The sequence below is a fragment of the Triticum dicoccoides genome, chromosome 5B (assembly GCF_002162155.2).
Source record: "Triticum dicoccoides isolate Atlit2015 ecotype Zavitan chromosome 5B, WEW_v2.0, whole genome shotgun sequence".
Taxonomy (NCBI): Eukaryota; Viridiplantae; Streptophyta; class Magnoliopsida; order Poales; family Poaceae; genus Triticum; species Triticum dicoccoides.
In genome coordinates, this window is record NC_041389.1 from 582993227 (window position 1) to 583012529 (window position 19303).

The 19303-nt window shown below is 48.0% G+C and overlaps 1 protein-coding gene across 1 annotated transcript; it reads left to right on the top strand.

Moving 5' to 3' along the window:
• Positions 1-17224: 17224 nt before the first annotated feature.
• On the top strand, positions 17225-18632 carry LOC119306216. Its single transcript, XM_037582500.1, has 2 exons — positions 17225-17883; positions 17996-18632. The coding sequence occupies exons 1-2, from the start codon at positions 17597-17599 to the stop codon at positions 18252-18254; spliced, it is 546 nt and encodes a 181-aa protein (XP_037438397.1). The 5' UTR covers positions 17225-17596; the 3' UTR covers positions 18255-18632.
• The last annotated feature ends 671 nt before the right edge of the window (positions 18633-19303 follow it).

The window sequence follows — 19303 nt, forward strand, 5'->3', positions numbered from 1 at the left end:
CTTGTAGACAAATACTTGATAAACAGAGGACCAGTAGCATAAATATATTACAGGGTTGAGCTGAGGCTGCTCAACAAATTATTACAAACTCGCCAATATCTTACATAAGGGCGGTTATGACACAGGGTGTGGTGGCATGCTACTAGCTCGAGATAAAAGTGGTGGTGGATAACTTGACTCCTAACTGGCAGCTCATCGAGCGTCGAAGTGAGGCTCGATGAATTTATTCTGGGGTGGCGGAAGCGGGTATGATACAATGACCAAAACAGGATCGCACGGGATTGACTGGGACTCCTCTAGGCGTCGGACTCGCTATTGAACTCTTCATCCATGAGATCGCCTTCATCAACATCTGGCCAAATCAACAAGCCAGGTGAGTACTTTGAAAGTACTCGCAAGACAGTTCGGACAAAAGATATAACAAATGCATGCATGAATGCGTCATGAGCAAAAGATAATGATGCTCATCCCAAAATAAAGATTTTTCAAGTGAAACAAATAACTGAGATCGATCGGGTGTCTGGAGCGGCGCCTCGAAAGGTAAACAAATAAAATTCATGCCGCAGTCGGGCGTCTAAGCGACACCACATAAAGGGCTTATAAAAGAAATGCCACAGTCGGACGTCTGAGCGACATCACAGAAAGGGCTTTGAAAAGAAATGCCACAGTCAGACGTCTAAGCGACATCACAGAAAGGGCTTGGAAAAGAAATGCCACAGTCGGTCGTCTGAGCGACATCACAGAAAGGGCTTATAAAAGAAATGCCACACTCGGACGTCTGAGCGACCTCACAGAAAGGGCTTTGAAAAGAAATGCCACAATGTAAATAACAAGTATGCCACCGTCGGACGTCTGAGCGACATCACAGACAGGGCTTATAACAAATGTAAAGAACAAGTATGCCACCGTCGGACGTCTGAGCGACATCACAGACAGGGCTTATAACAAATGTAAATAACAAGATTAGTCCATCCACAAGAATAAACTTTTAACCGGATTTTTCACACATGTATTCCTCCGGAGTTTTGTCACTGAGACTGATATCTGACAAGATAAGATGAACATAGTACTTGGACAAGTACAAGATGATTTAAAGGATTTGTGACTCTGCAGAGTTTGTACTGACTGACCAGAGCCAACGGATTTCCATAGTCACGAAGGACTAGTTCCGTTTACGGTATTTCGGTAGAAACACATTTAACTAGTACACAACCATTCTACCTCACGATGCCAGGAATCACCCTAGACAACGTCCAAGAAAAACTTTGAGACGGGGAGGTCACAACCTCGAATAGCATGGGATCAAATTTCTATACGCGCGCTCTAAGGGGTGCCCCCCTCTCGGTCCCAACCGGAAACACCCATGCCCCCTGACCGGATGACGGGCTTTAATCCAGGGCCATGGAACCCTCATCCCGGCCTCTCTACTTGGTGTGTACCAGGAAAACGGTTGCAACTTACTAAGCCATATTCCTTGCGGAAAACATGTGGCAGTACAGGAATGGAAATGAATGGGAATGTGATTTGATTCACGATGACACTGATGTCAAATGGACTGGCATAAGACTGGCATGTCACAACACTGCCATCTTACCCATCCTCATGCCATCTCATGGCCATGCCAATATGTATCCAACAACATATGGCTTTCCGAAACTTACTTTCCACTTGTGCTTGAAATATAACATTTAAAGAAATGTTCATAAACATGCCATGAAACTCCTAAGATGCAAACATGCAACAAACACTTCATCATATCAAGAGTTCAAACATGCTTGCCTGGTTCGGAGTAGTCGGAGTCTAACTGGGTGAAGTTTGCGGCTCCGTCACTTCCTCCGGAATCTACGGTATAAGAAAAATACACACGTAACGTAAATACCGCGAGGTGCAAAAAAAGTATACCAAATAATTTTCAAATAAATCTGATAAAAAACTAGACAAAATTTTAAGAAGAACAGAAAAAGAATCAACCAAAAATACTTTTCTGTTTAAAAGATATAAGGGTTTTGATCCAGGGACCTTTCTGTAATGAAACAGAAAACTCCCAGGGGGTTCAGCAGAAAAAACCAGAAAACGGTTCATTTAAAAGAAGAGGCTGAGAGGCTGACAGGCGGGCTCCACCCGTCAGGTTTGAAAATTCAAACAAGGGAAACAGGGCGCGACGGCGCCCGAGAGATGCGGTGGTCGCTGACGGCGATCCACGGCGGGGCTGGGTGATCGGGTGGTACCTCTGTGATCAGCACGTCCTTCTGCGTCTATGGGTGGTGGTGGTGGTCGCCGGCGAGCACTGTGTCGACAGTGGCCCTTGCTCCGGCGGACGGCGGTTCGGGTGGTCGTGGGCCTCGTCGGAGAGAGCTGCTAGGATCAAATTGGAGTGGGGTTAGACTCCTAGAGGTGGTACGAGGCTACGGGCGAGAGTAGGGCGGCGGAGGAGTTCTCACCGAAGAGAACGTTGCCAGAGCCCGAGGCGGACGGTGGTGGCCGGAGTTGAGGAAGAAGGGCCCCTCGAGGCTCTTCCAGTGGCTAGGCGGGGTCTGGTGAGGTGGTGGAGTTGTGTGGGGGCGAGAGCAAGCTCGGGGGTGCTATTTATAGCTAGCCCAAGGCGGTTGCCGTGAACGGATAAGTACGGCGAGCGACTACGGCGGCGCTGTGGCTGGACGGTTGGATTAGGGGCTTGAGCATCGACTAGACGAAGCACTAGTGCCATTCCAGTGTCCAACTCAGCAAGGAAGGGGTGGTTACGGCCTGTCCTCGACGGAACGGCCGCACGGCACGTCGGCGGCAGAGAACACGCTCTGCGTGTGACAGGCCATGGCGACGGTGCTGCATGCGTGCGCTGGCAAGGAGATGGCCACGCAGACCTCTCAGGAGGTCTGGGCGGTGCCGAACGGCGTTATGCCGTAGTGTGTCCCCCTGTCGGCCGTTACGGTGGTTCTGCCGCCGCGGGACACGTCGGCGCAAGCGGGCCAGGGCGCCATCGACACCAGGAACGAGCCAAGCGCGCGTGTGGAGCTCCGGACAAGGAGGAGGGGCTGTGAGCAACGTGCCAAGTGCACAATTTACATGTGACTGAAACTCTGATGAAGAAACGACACTGAAATCTGAATTTTACTGAATATGAACAGTAACAGTGCATGCCAGGTGTTCAACAGAATGATTTTTGCATGTGGGGATTTTTCCTTGAGCTGGTTTTTGGTGGAGTGGTCTCTCATTGCAACTAGAGTTTGCCTGAATTTTGGTGGGATTTTTGGAGAAGTGGAGATATGAATTTCACCAAATTTAACAAATCTGGTTCAAACTTGCAGAGGTTGAATTTTGAAAATTTTGAAAGGAAGAAGAGTGGATCATGATGGTTCTAGGTTGTGGGTGCTAAGGACTATCCAAGGGAGTTGAGTTGAGACCAAAAATCAAAGGCATTAAGGTACTTGCTTTGCAAATGACCTAGGCTCAAAATAAAGGACATAATTGTTTTTGGAAAAGAAACAAATGAGATAAAATCCAAAAATGGATTTTATTAGTTGGGACAGAATGTTTGGGTTGATAAAAAGTGGAAGGAGGGGTTTTGGGGGAATTTTACCATAAGAGGTATGGTAAAATCAAGAAAGGATCAAAACCAAATAAAAGCCCAAAACCAAAAAGGTTTTTTTTAAACAAAAACCACAAAAATTTTGGAGTGTGACAGCACCTACCCCCTTAGGAAAAATGTCGTCCCCGAGATTTCAGCTGATCCTTAAATAGGTGTGGGTGCTCTGTCCGAAGGAAATCCTCTCTCTCCCAAGTAGCTTCATTCTCGGAGTGATTGCTCCACTGAACTCTGAAAAACTTGATGGTTTTCTGTCGGGTCCTCCTCTCAGACTCTTCTAATATTTTTATTGGGTGCTCCCGATAGGTGAGGTCTGGTTGCACGTCAATATTTTCATGTGATACTTGCTTCTCTGGGTTGCTCATGTACTTTCTCAACTGTGAGATGTGGAACACGTTGTGGATATCGGATAAATCCCCGGGTAGGTCTAGCTGGTAGGCTACCGTGCCTCTTCGGCCACTATACGGAATGGTCCGATGAATCTTGGTGCTAGCTTTCCCTTAATCATGAATCGCTGCAGACCCCTCATAGGAGAAACTCTTAGGTATACAAATTCTCCGGGTTCAAAACTGATTTCCCGATGCTTTCGATCGTAATAACTCTTTTGCCGACTTTGAGCTGTCTTGAGTCGATCTCTAATCGTCTTAACTTTCTCTTCGGCCTCTTTGAGCATATCTGGGCCGAAGTTGTGGCTGTCCCCGGTTTCTGACCAGTTTAGCGGGGTACGGCATCTTCTCCCATATAGAGCTTCGAAGGGTGCCATTTGCAAGCTGGCTTGATAACTGTTGTTGTATGCGAACTCTGCATATGGCAAACTTTCTTCCCAACTAGTTCCGTATGTGAGGACACAGGCTCTCAGCATGTCTTCCAGAATTTGGTTTACGCGTTCAGTTTGACCATCAGTCTAGGGGTGGTATGCGGTATTGAACGACAGTTGGGTTCCCAGTGCCTGTTGTAGGTGATCCCAAAATCTAGAGACGAACTGTGTGCCTCTGTCGGATATGATAGTCTTTGGGACTCCATGCAGGCAGATGATACGGGCAAGATAAAGTCTGGCCAGTCTCTGAGTGGTGTAAGTTGTCTTCACCGGAATAAAATGTGCCACTTTGGTTAATCTGTCGGTTATGACCCATATGGCATTACTTCCGTGTTGCGACCGTGGTAGTCCAACAATGAAATCCATTCCAATCTCGTCCCACTTCCACTCGGGTATCTTGTTTGGTTGTAACAGCCCGGCTGGTCTCTGGTGCTCGGCCTTGATGCGTTGACAAGAGTCACAGCATGCAATGAACGTGGCTATATCTCTCTTCATACCGTGCCACCAAAAATTTTCCTGAAGGTCTTTGTACATTTTTGTTCCTCCAGGATAGATTGAATACGGAGCGTTGTGGCTTTTAGCCAGGATCTGTTGTTTGAGTTCCTTGATATTTGGTACGCAAAGCCTTTCTCCGTACCACAACATCCCTTGCTCATCTACGTTGAATTCCGAGGCCTTGCCCCAGCTCACTTTCCTTTTTATGCCATCAATGCTGGGGTGTCCATGCTGAGCCTCCTTAATCTTTTCCATCAGGGTAGGCTGTATTTCCAAATTTGATACGCTGCCTTCAGTGACCATTATTAAATTGAGTTTGGCAAATTCCTGTTGAAATTGTGGCCTCAAATTTGGTATATTGTCGTTGCCTGTGCTGGGATTCTGACTAAGGGCATCTGCCACAACATTTGCTTTTCCGGGATGATAGTGGATTCCAACATCATAATCCTTTACCAACTCCAACCAGCGTCATTGCCGTAAATTAAGTTCCGGCTGTGTGAAAATATAATTAAGACTCTTATGGTCTGTGTATATTTCACAATGATTTCCAAGTAGAAAGTGTCTCCATTCCTTGAGTGCATGGATGACCGCTGCCAATTCTAAGTCATGAGTGGGATAATTCTCCTCATGCTTGCGAAGTTGTCTGGAGACATACGCCACTACCTTGCCTTCTTGCATCAACACGCATCCGAGGCCTTTCCGGGATGCGTCACAATATACCTCAAAATTCTTGTGTATGTCTGGCACAATTAATACTGGTGCCGTTGTTAATTTGCTTTTTAGCTCTTGGAAACTTTTCTCACATGCTTCCGTCCATTCAAACTTCTTGCCTTTCTTGAGCAATTGCGTCATTGGCTTTGCTATGGTGGAGAATCCTTCAATAAATCTCCGATAATAGCCTGCCATTCCCAAGAAACTCCGTACGTCCGTTACGCTAGCTGGCGGTTTCCAGCCAAGTACGGCCTTGACCTTTTCCGGGTCTACTGCAATACCTTCTTGGGTTAGCACGTGGCCCAGAAAACCCACCTGTCTTAGCCAAAATTCACATTTGCTAAATTTGGCATACAGTTGATGTTTTCTGAGTTCTCCTAGTACAATCCTGAGATGCTCGGCGTGCTCTTCTGGTGTTTTGGATTATATTAGAATATCATCGATGAATACCACAACAAACTTGTCCATATACTTCATTAATACTTTGTTCATGAGGTGAACAAAATATGCGGGGGCGTTGGTTAGCCCAAATGGCATTACTGTGAATTCATACAGTCCATATCTGGAAGTGAAGGCTGTCTTGGAATATCTTCCATCCGCACTTTTAATTGGTGGTATCCCGATCTCAAGTCAATTTTTGAGAAGACTTTGGCCTGTGCGAGTTGATCAAATAAATCATTTATTCGGGGCATTGGGTATTTGTTCTTGATTGTGACCATGTTAAGAGCTCGGTAGTCAATACACAATCTCAGTGTTCCGTCCTTCTTCTTGGCAAATAAAATTGGAGAACCCCAAGGTGAGGAACTGGCTCGTATGTATCCTTTCTCCAATAATTCTTTTATTTGCTTCTTCGGTTCTACCAATTCGGATGGTGCCATTCTGTATGGTTTCTTGTAATGGGAGCGGTTCCGGGTGCTAGCTCAATGCTGAATTCTATCTCTCGGTCCGGTGGCATGCCTGGTAGTTCTTATGGAAATACGTCTGGAAATTCACACACTACTGGAACCTTGTTCAGCTCAGAGATGTCCACCTTGTTTAATCTCGGTTGCCGAGGTATTTGTCTTTCTTTGGCTGAAACTTTTATTGTCTTCCCTTGATGGTGTGTGAGAATCACGGTCCGGTTGAAGCAGTCAATAAAATCTTTGTTGGTGGTTAACCAATCCATCCCTAGGATGACATCCAGTCCTTTGCTTTCCAATACAATAATGTTGGCGTAAAACTTCAATCCTTCAAATTCAATAACCACACCTTGACAGTAACTCTGGGTCACTTGCTTAATTCCAGGGGACTTGATGATCACTGATTTTTCCAAGGGAAGCATCGACAAATTATTTTGCAAAGCAAAACTCTTCGAAATGAATGAGTGAGAAGCTCCAGAATCAAACAAAACCATGGCAGGTATTGTGTTGACAGGGTACGTATCGAGTACGATATCGGGGGCGTTCTGTGCTTCCTCTTTTGTCACGTGGTTCAGGTGACCCTTCCGGTGGTTGTTATTGGGGTTGAAATTGTTTCGCTTTGGTGCTGAATTATTACCACCATTGCTAGGCTTCGGGGTTGAGTTCCTTGGCTTGGGGCACTGCTTGGCATAGTGCCCTTCTTCTCCACAAGCGTAACAAGTAACGCCTGGGCGATATGTGAGCTCCTTGTCTCTTGCATGGAAATTCTTGATTGGGCGTGAATTATTCGTCGGGGTTTTGTGTGCACTACCCTTCTGAATTTCAGTCTTGCTTCTGTGGTTGCGAGCAAAAGTAGACTGGTCCCTCTTGCGTTTACGGAAATCTTCTAAGCAGCGTCGCTCATTTTCCAGAGTAATGGCCTTATCCACCAGTGTTTTAAAATCTGGGAAGGTATGCACAACTAGCTGTCATTTAAGCGCGGGTGCCAAGCCTTCCAAGAATTTTTCCATCTTCTTGCTCTCGGTCATGCGCTCTTCATTTGCGTAGCGAGACAGCAGAGTGAATTGGCTGTTGTATTCTGACACTGTCATGGTCCTTTGCTTGAGATCATCAAATTCTCTCTTCTTGATTTTCATCACACTTTTAGGAATGTGTGCCCCACGAAAACCTTCCTTGAAATCTTCCCAGGTGATTTCATTTTCGTTGGGGTGCATGTGCAGGAAGTTTTCCCACCATGATGTAGCTGCTCCTGTGAGATAATGTGGTGCATACAATACTTTTTCACGGTCTGAACACTGTGCAATAATTAATTTTCTCTCCATGTCTCGAAGCCAGTCTTCGGCCTCAAGAGGCTTGTCAGTATGAGAAAATGTTGGAGGACGCATTTTCTGTAACTCAGATAACTTGGATTGCTGCTGATACTGACCACGGTTATTTCCCATATTGATGAATTGGTTCATCATTTCCTGGTGTTGTTGCTGACTCTGTTCATACAGACGACACACTTGGGTAAATGTTGTTTCACTGTCCTGTTGACTTATCTGCCCCTGAGTAAAATTGTGGTTTGGTGGTGTGCCATAATTTTCTTCGGGCTGATTCGGCATAGAACGCGTCCACGGACGAGACATCTTTCACTCTGGGGATATATTTTGTGAAACTCGTAAGACAAGAAAGAGAGTTTGCAAAGGTCAATAAAACACACAAAAAACTCCAGGATTTTTTTTTTGAAAATACACGATTGCGCGCGGAGAAGGACTATTACATATCTTATACGCAGGCATAATTATACATTACATCACTCAGGATATGCGTACATAATCTTGACATGTTATTGAAACTAGTGCACTTCTCCATATCCTACATGATGCGCAAACAGGCTACTTCTCACAACCTATGTACATATACACATATCACACAAGTCGGCACATCGCATGGCGTCTACACGAACTCAGTCGGAGATGGTGAGGATCTCCCTTGGCCTGCCGAGGGTGAGACGCGGTGACGCTGGGGAATCAACCTCCTCCTCGCTAATAGGTTCCAGACGAGGAACGCTGCGCTGAGCTAATGGAACAGGTGCCATAGGTGGAGTAACCTGAATATGAGTGGGCGGAATAGGTGGAGTAGCACTCATGGGAGTGGGTGCAATGAGTGGTACAGCGCGAACGGAGTGGGTGCAATGAGTGGTGCAGCGTGAACGGGAGTGGGTGCAATAGCCTGGTTGAATTCCTCAGTGGTAGGCAGATGACGAGCAGTGGCGAGAATGGTAGGTGAATGAGAAGCTGAGGACGAGATAAAAGTCAGCGGTGGAGCGGTGTGCAGGAGTTCCCTCCTGTTGGCAGCATAGCCATGGACTGAGTCCATGCGTGCAGCTACGAGGTCGTCCACCATGCTGTCGAAGGCTACCTCCAGGGCTCGGAGGTACTCGACAAGCATCTCAAATGCCTCGTCTCACTCTCCTCTGGGGCAAGAGAATGAGTAGTGACATGTGTAAGGCACGTGGCATGGAAGATAGCGGTAGCGACGGGTCTTCATACGAGGAAGGACATCCCGAAGACGAGATATTGCCTCACGGGCAGCCATCTGCATTGCATGTATCTCTGTAGGCATGGCTCTCCCCAAGAATCGGAAGCGGCGCATCTCAGCACGCCCTCCCCTGAATTGCACCACGGCCTGGTGCATGGTCAGACTGGCGTCTTCTGTGGATAGAGTGTGAAGACTGGGCGCACGGATGGCCCCATCGCGACCTGAACGATGAAGGAGAGGAGCTTAACGAACCCCTCAGGCACGTTGGCGAACATCTGTGACTCACATTCGTCGCCGGCCATCTACAAAAGTAGGGAAAAATTCTGAATGATCAGATCATAAATTTTATGCTAACTGTCAGAAAAATGACTACATTTGTAAAAACATGAATAAACGCTATCATGCTAATAACCAATTAGCGATCGCACCTAGTGGCTTCCTACAGTCAGTCTGGCTCTAGTACCAAGTCTGTCACGACCGGTTTTTCAATAAAAAGCTTATTGAGAAAATCGATCTTTAGTTCCCAGTATAGGAAAAATTATCCTCACTGGTAGACAAATACTTGATAAACAGAGGACCAGTAGCATAAATATATTACAGGGTTGAGTTGAGGCTGCTCAACAAATTATTACAAACTCGCCAATATCTTACATAAGGGCGGTTATGACACAGGGTGTGGTGGCATGCTACTAGCTCGAGATAAAAGTGGTGGTGGATAACTTGACTCCTAACTGGCAGCTCATCGAGCATCGAAGTGAGGCTCGATGAATTTATTCTGGGGTGGCGGAAGCGGGTATGATACAATGACCAAAACAGGATCGCACGGGACTAACTGGGACTCCTCTAAGCGTCGGACTCGCTATTGAACTCTGCATCCATGAGATCGCCTTCATCAACATCTGGCCAAATCAACAAGCCAGGTGAGTACTTTGAAAGTACTCGCAAGACAGTTTGGACAAAAGATATAACAAATGCATGCATGAATGCGTCATGAGCAAAAGATAATGATGCTCATCCCAAAATAAAGATTTTTCAAGTGAAACAAATAACTGAGACCGATCGGGTGTCTGGAGCGACGCCTCGAAAGGTAAACAAATAAAATTCATGCCGCAGTCGGGCGTCTAAGCGACACCACATAAAGGGCTTATAAAAGAAATGCCACAGTCGGACGTCTGAGCGACATCACAGAAAGGGCTTGGAAAAGAAATGCCATGGTCGGACGTCTGAGCGACATCATAGAAAGGGCTTATAAAAGAAATGCCACACTCGGACGTCTGAGCGACCTCACAGAAAGGGCTTTGAAAAGAAATGCCACAATGTAAATAACAAGTATGCCACCGTCGGACGTCTGAGCGACATCACAGACAGGGCTTATAACAAATGTAAATAACAAGATTAGTCCATCCACAAGAATAAACTTTTAACCGGATTTTTCACACATGTATTCCTCCGGAGTTTTGTCACTGAGACTGATATCTGACAAGATAAGATGAACATAGTACTTGGACAAGTACAAGATGATTTAAAGGATTTGTGACTCTGCAGAGTTTGTACTGACTGACCACAGCCAACGGATTTCCATAGTCACGAAGGACTAGTTCCGTTTACGGTATTTCGGTAGAAACACATTTAACCAGTACACACCCATTCTACCTCACGCTTCCAGGAATCACCCTAGACAACGTCCAAGAAAAACTTTAAGACGGGGAGGTCACAACCTCGAATAGCATGGGATCAAATTTCTATACGCGCGCTCTAAGGGGTGCCCCCCTCTCGGTCCCAACCGGAAACACCCATGCCCCCTGACCGGATGACGGGCTTTAATCCAGGGCCATGGAACCCTCATCCCGGCCTCTCTACTTGGTGTGTACCAGGAAAACGGTTGGACATACTAAGCCATATTCCTTGCGGAAAACATGTGGCAGTACAGGAATGGAAATGAATGGGAATGTGATTTGATTCACGATGACACTGATGTCAAATGGACTGGCATAAGACTGGCATGTCACAACACTGCCATCTTACCCATCCTCATGCCATCTCATGGCCATGCCAATATGTATCCAACAACATATGGCTTTCCGAAACTTACTTTCCACTTGTGCTTGAAATATAACATTTAAAGAAATGTTCATAAACATGCCATGAAACTCCTAAGATGCAAACATGCAACAAACACTTCATCATATCAAGAGTTCAAACATGCTTGCCTGGTTCGGAGTAGTCGGAGTCTAACTGGGTGAAGTTTGCGGCTCCGTCACTTCCTCCGGAATCTACGGTATAAGAAAAATACGCACGTAACGTAAATACCGCGAGGTGCACAAAAAGTATACCAAATAATTTTCAAATAAATCTGATAAAAAACTAGACAAAATTTTAAGAAGAACAGAAAAAGAATCAACCAAAAATACTTTTCTGTTTAAAAGATATAAGGGTTTTGATCCAGGGACCTTTCTGTAATGAAACAGAAAACTCCTTGGGGGTTCAGCAGAAAAAACCAGAAAACGGTTTGTTTAAAAGAAAAGGCTGAGAGGCTGACAGGCGGGCTCCACCCGTCAGGTTTGAAAATTCAAACGAGGGAAACAGGGTGCGACGGCGCCCGAGAGATGCGGTGGTCGCCGACGGCGATCCACGGCGGGGCTGGGTGATCGGGGGGTACCTCTGTGATCAGCACGTCCTTCCGCGTCTGTGGGTGGTGGTGGTGGTCGCCGGCGAGCGTTGTGTCGACGGCGGCCCTTGCTCCGGCGGACGGCGATTCGGGTGGTCGTGGGCCTCGTCGGGGAGAGCTGCTAGGATCAAATTGGAGTGGGGGTTAGACTCCTAGAGGTGGTACGAGGCTACGGGCGAGAGTAGGGCGGCGGAGGAGTTCTCACCGAAGAGAACGTTGCCGGAGCCTGAGGCGGACGGTGGTGGCCGGAGTTGAGGAAGAAGGGGTCCTCGAAGCTCTTCCAGTGGCTAAGCGGGGTCTGGTGAGGTGGTGGAGTTGTGCGGGGGCGAGAGCAAGCTTGGGGGTGCTATTTATAGCCGGCCCGAGGCGGTTGCCGTGAACGGAAAAGTACGGCGAGCGATTACGGCGGCGCTGTGGCTGGACGGTTGGAATAGGGGCTTGAGCATCGACTAGACGAAGCACTGGTGCCATTCCAGTGTCCAACTCAGCAAGGAAGGGGTGGTTACGGCCTGTCCTCGACGGAACGGCCGCACGGCACATCGGCGGCAGAGAACGCGCTCTGCGCGTGCCAGGCCACGGCGACGGTGCTGCATGCGTGCGCTGGCAAGGAGATGGCCACGCGGAGCTCTCAGGAGGTTTGGGCGGTGCCGAACGGCGTTATGCCGCAGTGTGTCCCCCTGTCGGCCGTTACGGTGGTTCTGCCGCCGCGGGACACGTCGGCGCAGGCGGGCCAGGGCGCCACCGACGCCAGGAACGAGCCAAGCGCGCGTGTGGACCTCCGGACAAGGAGGAGGGGCTGTGAGCAACGTGCCAAGTGCACAGTTTACATGTGACTGAAACTCTGACGAAGAAACGACACAGAAATCTGAATTTTACTGAATATGAACAGTAACAGTGCATGTCAGGTGTTCGACAGAATGATTTTGGCATGTGGGGATTTTTCCTTGAGCTGGTTTTTGGTGGAGTGGTCTCTCATTGCAACTAGAGTTTGCCTGAATTTTGGTGGAATTTTTGGAGAAGTGGAGATATGAATTTCACCAAATTTGACAAATCTGGTTCAAACTTGCAGAGGTTGAATTTTGAAAATTTTGAAAGGAAGAAGAGTGGATCATGATGGTTCTAGGTTGTGGGTGCTAAGGACTATCCAGGGGAGTTGAGTTGAGACCAAAAATCAAAGGCATTAAGGTACTTGCTTTGCAAATGACCTAGACTCAAAATAAAGGACAGAATTGTTTTTGGAAAAGAAACAAATGAGATAAAATCCAAAAATGGATTTTATTAGTTGGGACAGAATGTTTGGGTTGATACAAAGTGGAAGGAGGGGTTTTGGGGGAATTTTACCATAAGAGGTATGGTAAAATCAAGAAAGGATCAAAACCAAATAAAAGCCCAAAACCAAAAAGGTTTTTTTTAAACAAAAACCACAAAAATTTTGGAGTGTCACAGTCATGAAGAGAGCAATAGCAATATACTAAACAATCAAGTGCCAAGCTAACGGAATGGGCCAAGTCAATCACATCATTCTCCAATGATGTGACCCCGTTAATCAAATGACAACTCATGTCTATGGCTTGGAAACATAACCATCTTTGATTCAACGAGCTAGTCAAGTAGAGGCATACTAGTGACACTCTGTTTGTCTATGTATTCACACATGTACTAAGTTTCCAGTTAATACAATTTTAGCATGAATAATAAACCTTTATCATGAATTAAGGAAATAAATAATAACTTTATTATTGCTTCTAGGGCATATTTCCTTCACCATATTCGTCAAACATGCCATCGATGTTTTTGCCATGGAATTCATCCCCAGGTATGAATGGTTACGTTCCATGGGCTTTTTTTTATCCGTGGATGTAATATAATTTCTTATATCATGAAAGGGTATTACCAAATCACTATATATTTGATTAGTTATAAGTTCTTACTGATCCAGAGGGCCGAAATACTTGATTTGTTGTTTCATTTGTTTATTTCGGCTATACATGCTTTGGTGGATGAAGTTTACATGGACCTTATGTTAACGCCCAATATTTATCTATCGCCCTAAGAATATGTCAAAGTATGGCCGGTGTAGTATTCTAACATCGTCCTTAATTCGATTGGAGAGCGAGACAAGTACTATGGAGATTACGTTTTGATAGTTGAATTCATAACAATGGCCACGGTGTTGGTGTTGTTTATATATCTCCATATAGTGTTGTTCTGTGAAGCCTCATGCCTCTTAAAATATTTCTTGCACAATAATCAAAGCCGAATATGCAATGTTATTCGTTTTGGAACTTTTGCCATATGTGCTAAACATATTGAGTCTTTCGGTGATTCGTTATGAGTAGTGCAACAAATATTCAAGGGTTATCAATATTTTTGATGAATCACTTATAATTTATCTTGGGGTATGTCTAGATGCAAAATTTACCTTGGGTTCCTTTAAAATTGATCATATATCTAGGCACGAAAATTGGAGAGGGTTGGCATAGCAAACATATGGCTACCATGTTAGTCATGGTGTATTGCACGTCAATCAATAGTCGATGCTTATTCTTGCCAATATAGGTAAGGCCGAATTGGAGCTCACCAACTCGGCCACTAATGAAACTTTTGTGCAGGCAAAGTAAGGATTCGAGAAAGTTGTTGATTATCTGCAAGATCCTAGCAGAAGGGTGGACAATATGGTTGATTGATGGTCTTGACATGCATACCTATGAAACTTTATAGTCGGATTAATGAAGTTGGGAAAGTTTCACCCAAGCTTGCATCAAAATATTCACACAAGCAATGGCCGATATAAACTTATCGTCCTAAGAATATGCAAAATGGCCGATGGAGTGTTGACATCATCCTTAGATCAAGCTATGTGCAAGTTATTTTTCGCACACAAGCTTTGTCGAAAAACAGGGGGCATGTGTTGACACCAGATTTTGGCACTGTCAAGAACTTATTTAAGATGGCCTCAAATGAAGAAATGATCTACATGACAGAGTTCCATATTGTTGATATGAACATCTTTGAAGTTTGGGTCATCACCGTACGATTTCATCTCGAAGGCCGAAAGTATGCTCAAAATACTAAAATCTTATATTCAGAGTACAGTTTGGACGACTAAGCCCCCAAGACGACCTCAAATGGAAAAATGATCTACACAGATTGTTTTCGTCTCGTCGAAATGATCAATTTTGATATAAAAATCGTCCAGATCCGAGTTCGTATGCAAAAGTTAGAGCAATCGGGGTGCAGCCCTGTCACGAGGCGAGATGTTGCGCGCCCCATCAAATGCATGTCTGATGGGTAGCGCGAGGGAATAGCCTGTTTTGCGCGACCGATTTGACCCTCAAGATGACCTCTGATAAAAAACATTAAACATGAAAGTTGTTCATCGTCGAAACGGTTAAGATTGCTTTTGGGCTCGTTTCCATCCGAGATCGTTTACCACCAGAAAAAAGACCCGCAAGGTGCAGCCAGTTTAAACCGAACAGTTTTGGAAAGTTCAGACAAAACCAATCCGAATTTGATTAGGGTTTTGGACGTGAATACAAGCTTTTTCCTTGCACGGGAAGTCCAGCCGCCTCTTATATACCTAAGGGATGACGGCCGATTGAACAACACACAATCGATCAAATCATCTATCACTCTTTATCTTTTATCTTTTCTCCTTAACCCTAGTTCTTCTTCTTCCTCGTTCTTCGTCTGTTCTTCTTGTAGTAGGGCGGCGAACCTCAAGGCCCTAGGGGCGGTCAGGCCGATCTAGGGCAGCCCATAGCCGCCGCGCGTCATGACGGGGTCTCTCCCGGGCGTGTGGGGTTTCGGGTCATCAAAAACGCCGGCCGGATTGCCTGCGTACCGCGTTTCCGGATAGGTTTCCTTCGACGTGAGCTGCGGTGCATCACCCCCGGCGTTGAGGGTACACGGCGACGTGTTCATGTGCGAACATTTGGTTATATTGCTTTGCTTTCTTTCTTTTGCACATCGTCTTGGGAAGGTGGCAATGCAAAGACGAGAGGCGAGAGAAGGGTGGGACGGTAGCCCCCGTGGAAGTTCCATTGACATTTCGAGGTTTCCCACCATAATGGGAACTCCGAGATGTGGATCCGCTGATCCCACTGCAACCCTTGAACGTCGCCGAGAATTGGCGGCGGCGAGCGTCCTCTCGTGCCATACATGTGCAGAGTGTCGCCGTGCATGTAGCAGAGCATCTCGCCACCGTCGACCCATGCGCTCCAAGGCCCCAAGTGGTTGTTAGCCTCGTTGATCTCAAAGCAGTAGTGCCGATCCCACCGCAGCTGCTTCCCGTCCTCCGGCGGCGACATGACCCAAAACTGGAGGGCTGTGGGCGTGCTGTCGGTGTGCAGCGCGAAGCACAGCCGGCCGTCCAGCTCGAAGGCGCCCACCCGCGGTATACGCTCATCATAGGCGATGATCATCTGCGCCGGGAGACGGTGCGCTCGGCACGTCTCCGTAGCCACGTCGACCACCAGTACTCGGTTCCAGCCGGTCGTGAGCAGGTACAGCTTGCCGCCGATCAGCCGTGGCGCCCAGGCCGTGATCTTGGTTGGATGCGGCAGCGAGAGGTCCGTGTGCCGGCGCCAACCTCCGGCGTCGCCCAGGGTGTACACGTCGACGACCGTGGACGAGAGCCTGAACAGCTTGTACTCGTTGGTGGGCGGAGTGAACCCCAGGGCGAAGAGGTGCTGCGTCTTGCCCTCGGCGGCGAGCGGAGGCGCCTCCGGGAGCGCCAGCTTCTCGCCGGTGACGGGGTTGCACACCACCGCCGGCGCGTCGGCATTGTGGCGGTGGACGAAGCAGAGGAGGCCGTTGCAGACGTTGGTGAGGCCGTAGCCGCTGGGGATGGCGACGGAGCGCATGGCCCTGGCCTTGCCGGAGGACGTGAGGAAGAAGCTGGCCTCGTCAGGCTCGCGCGTCTCGGAGACGAGCAGGACCTCCGCCGCGGGCGCGACGTGGGTGGCGGCGTGGAGGCTGCGGAAGGAGGGGTCGCTGACGACGCCGCGCCACAGCCTAGAGACGCAGCGGGACCGGGCGACGTCCTTCGTCGGCAGCTTCACCAGGATCTCCTGCAGCAACTCGCTAGGGATCTCGCCGCCGGCGCCGTCATCAGGCTCCAGCAGCCGCCGACGTTGTCCCATCGCTAATGGTTGTCGATCGACCGACGCGACGCGACGCGACGGCGGCAACTTGAACCTTGAAGTCGATCGAGTTGTGATTTCAGGGTAGATTGCTTCGTTGCGACTTATAATTGCCGTGTTCCGAGTTGGATTAGGTATCATCAACTCAGACTCCTAGGTGAACACGCAGATAAGAGAGACTAGAGACCAGACCTGCCGTTGCTCCATCGATCGATCTGCCGTTGGTCATCATCGGACCAAACGCTGACGTCGACGCCCCCGGAGGCGCACGGTCGGCGGGATCAAGCCGAGGAGAGGTGATAGGTTCGTGAAGTTTTGAACACGTTCATCTTTGACCTTTCTGTGGTGATTGTACTCTGAAAGAAACCATGAAACTTCGAAAAAACAAGCAATTCAAAAGGAGCGAGTATTTAACAAAAAACTACCAGAATTCATGGAACCGTGCCTATAAACTACCACTTTACAAATTTGTGCGAAAAACTACCATTTTTTCACTAATCTTTGACTAAAAACTACCATGTATAAAAAGTGTCCGATTCAACTTGTTTAAACTCAATTATGACGAGTTGGCCCACACGTCAGTATAGAAAAAGCAATCAGCCCCCCAGCTCGCCCATCTCGCCGGGAAGGCACAGGCACGCCGGCAGCCCCCACACGCTCCAATGCGAGCAAGATGGCCGGCGGCGGAGACACTACCGCACTAGCTGCTTGTGTACGGTGTACCCAACACCGTCGGAGTTGCCAGGCTAGCTAGCCATGGCCATGCACTACTGCTGCTCGTTGCGGTCGGAGCTGCCACTTGCCAGGCCAAGCTGCGTAGCGGCCCTGCTGGCCTCGCTACATGCTGCCGCGAACCGCGTCGCACCTGCTCGCCTCGTCCGTGCAGCGGTGACGCGCCGCCGCTGGCCGCCATGCTTTGCCGTGAGCCGCTGGTCGCCGCATGTACCCCGCAGGCTTCGTCGACTGCGTCGGGGGGACCTCTCCCCCTGCGACGACCTTGCCGACCTCGCCGGCGCCGCCAGCGTTTCCCGCCTCTGGTGCAGGTTCGGACCACCTCCCCCTCTTTCTCGCACGCGCTCCCTGGTGGCTGCCGCGCCCCGCAAGTCTCGCCGCCTGCGCGTGCCGAGCTCACCGCATGTGCCCGCTGGTCGCCAGGTGGGGAAATCAGTCGATGAGTGAGAGGGAAGGGGAAAAAGCAGGAGGTACGCACGCCGCCGGCGACGACGTCAGATGGCAGGAGGATGGAAGGTTTGGCGCCAGCCGCTCCGGCCACACCAGCTCCGCCATGAACTCAGAGGAGGCATGCGGGTCACCGGAGAAAGAGATCGAGGCGGCGGTGGTCTTCACCGGAGAAGGAGGCGGAGGACCCGATTGCTTTTTTGAAGAAAAACTAGGGACCCGATTGCATTTTTAGCCCGTTTATGTGTGGGGTCGGGCAGTCAGATTTGCGTTTAACCCAGGCAAAGCGAGCAGCTTTCACACTTGGTAGTTTTTTGTCACGGATTAATAAAAAAGTGGTAGTTTTCGGGACAAAATCGTAAAGTGGTAGTTTTCTGTCACGTTTCCGCGAATTGTGGTAGTTTTTGGTTAAATACTCAAAAGGAGCCGGTAATTTGATTCCAGGTTTTTTTTTCTCAATGAAGTGCATTTCTATTAACAGTTTGTCTAATTCACATTTGGATGTTTTTTTAAGAATGTCACATCTAAGCTCCCACAAATATATAATGCAGCAACAAGAAACAAAAAGAAAAACTAGAATAAAAAAATAGACCACAAACATAATGGACATCAGCTTAGATTTGACATGACTATGTCACATCACATCTAGATGTGTCCCCTAGACAGACCCTTCTATTAAAGAATATACTCCCTCCGTTCCTAAATATAAGGCCTTTTTTAGAGATTTCAATATGAACTACATACGGAGCAACAAAATGAATGAATCCGCACTCTAAAATACGTCTATATACATCTGCGTGTAGTCCATATTGGAATCTCTGAAAAGACTTACATTTAGGAACGGAGAGAGCAGAATCAAACGGATACAAAGCATGACGAGCAACACCTCACCTCTGTGTAACTAAGATGCATGCAGTCAAACATTAACAAACTGACGATGAAAAAGACGACATATGGGCAACAATAGAGTCATATAGGACCGGCACTATGCCTATGTAGGAGGTGATGGACCGATCCAGAGACTATGATGCCACCCATGTTTGGTAAAAACCTCCCTGACCACCCATATGCTGCCACACCGTCTTAAAAAGCGGTTGGTATTCTGTTGACCTGGAGATTGAAGCCACTGAAGCGCGAGGAGGCGGAGGAAGCGGGAGTGGCGCCGGCGGTAGCGAGGTGAGGCCTCCGGTGTTGGAGGATGAGGCCATGGCGTCAGGGCCAGGGAAGGCCGACGCGACGGCGGACAGCCGCGGCGGCGAGGAGGGCAACGATGCAATTTTAGTG

Coding starts and splice junctions, on each gene's coding strand:
- LOC119306216 (XM_037582500.1), top strand. CDS start 17,597: ATGGCCATGCACTACTGCTGCTCGTTGCGGTCGGAGCTGCCACTTGCC. Junction 17,884..17,995: donor GTTTCCCGCCTCTGGTGCAG/GTTCGGACCACC, acceptor GCTGGTCGCCAG/GTGGGGAAATCAGTCGATGA.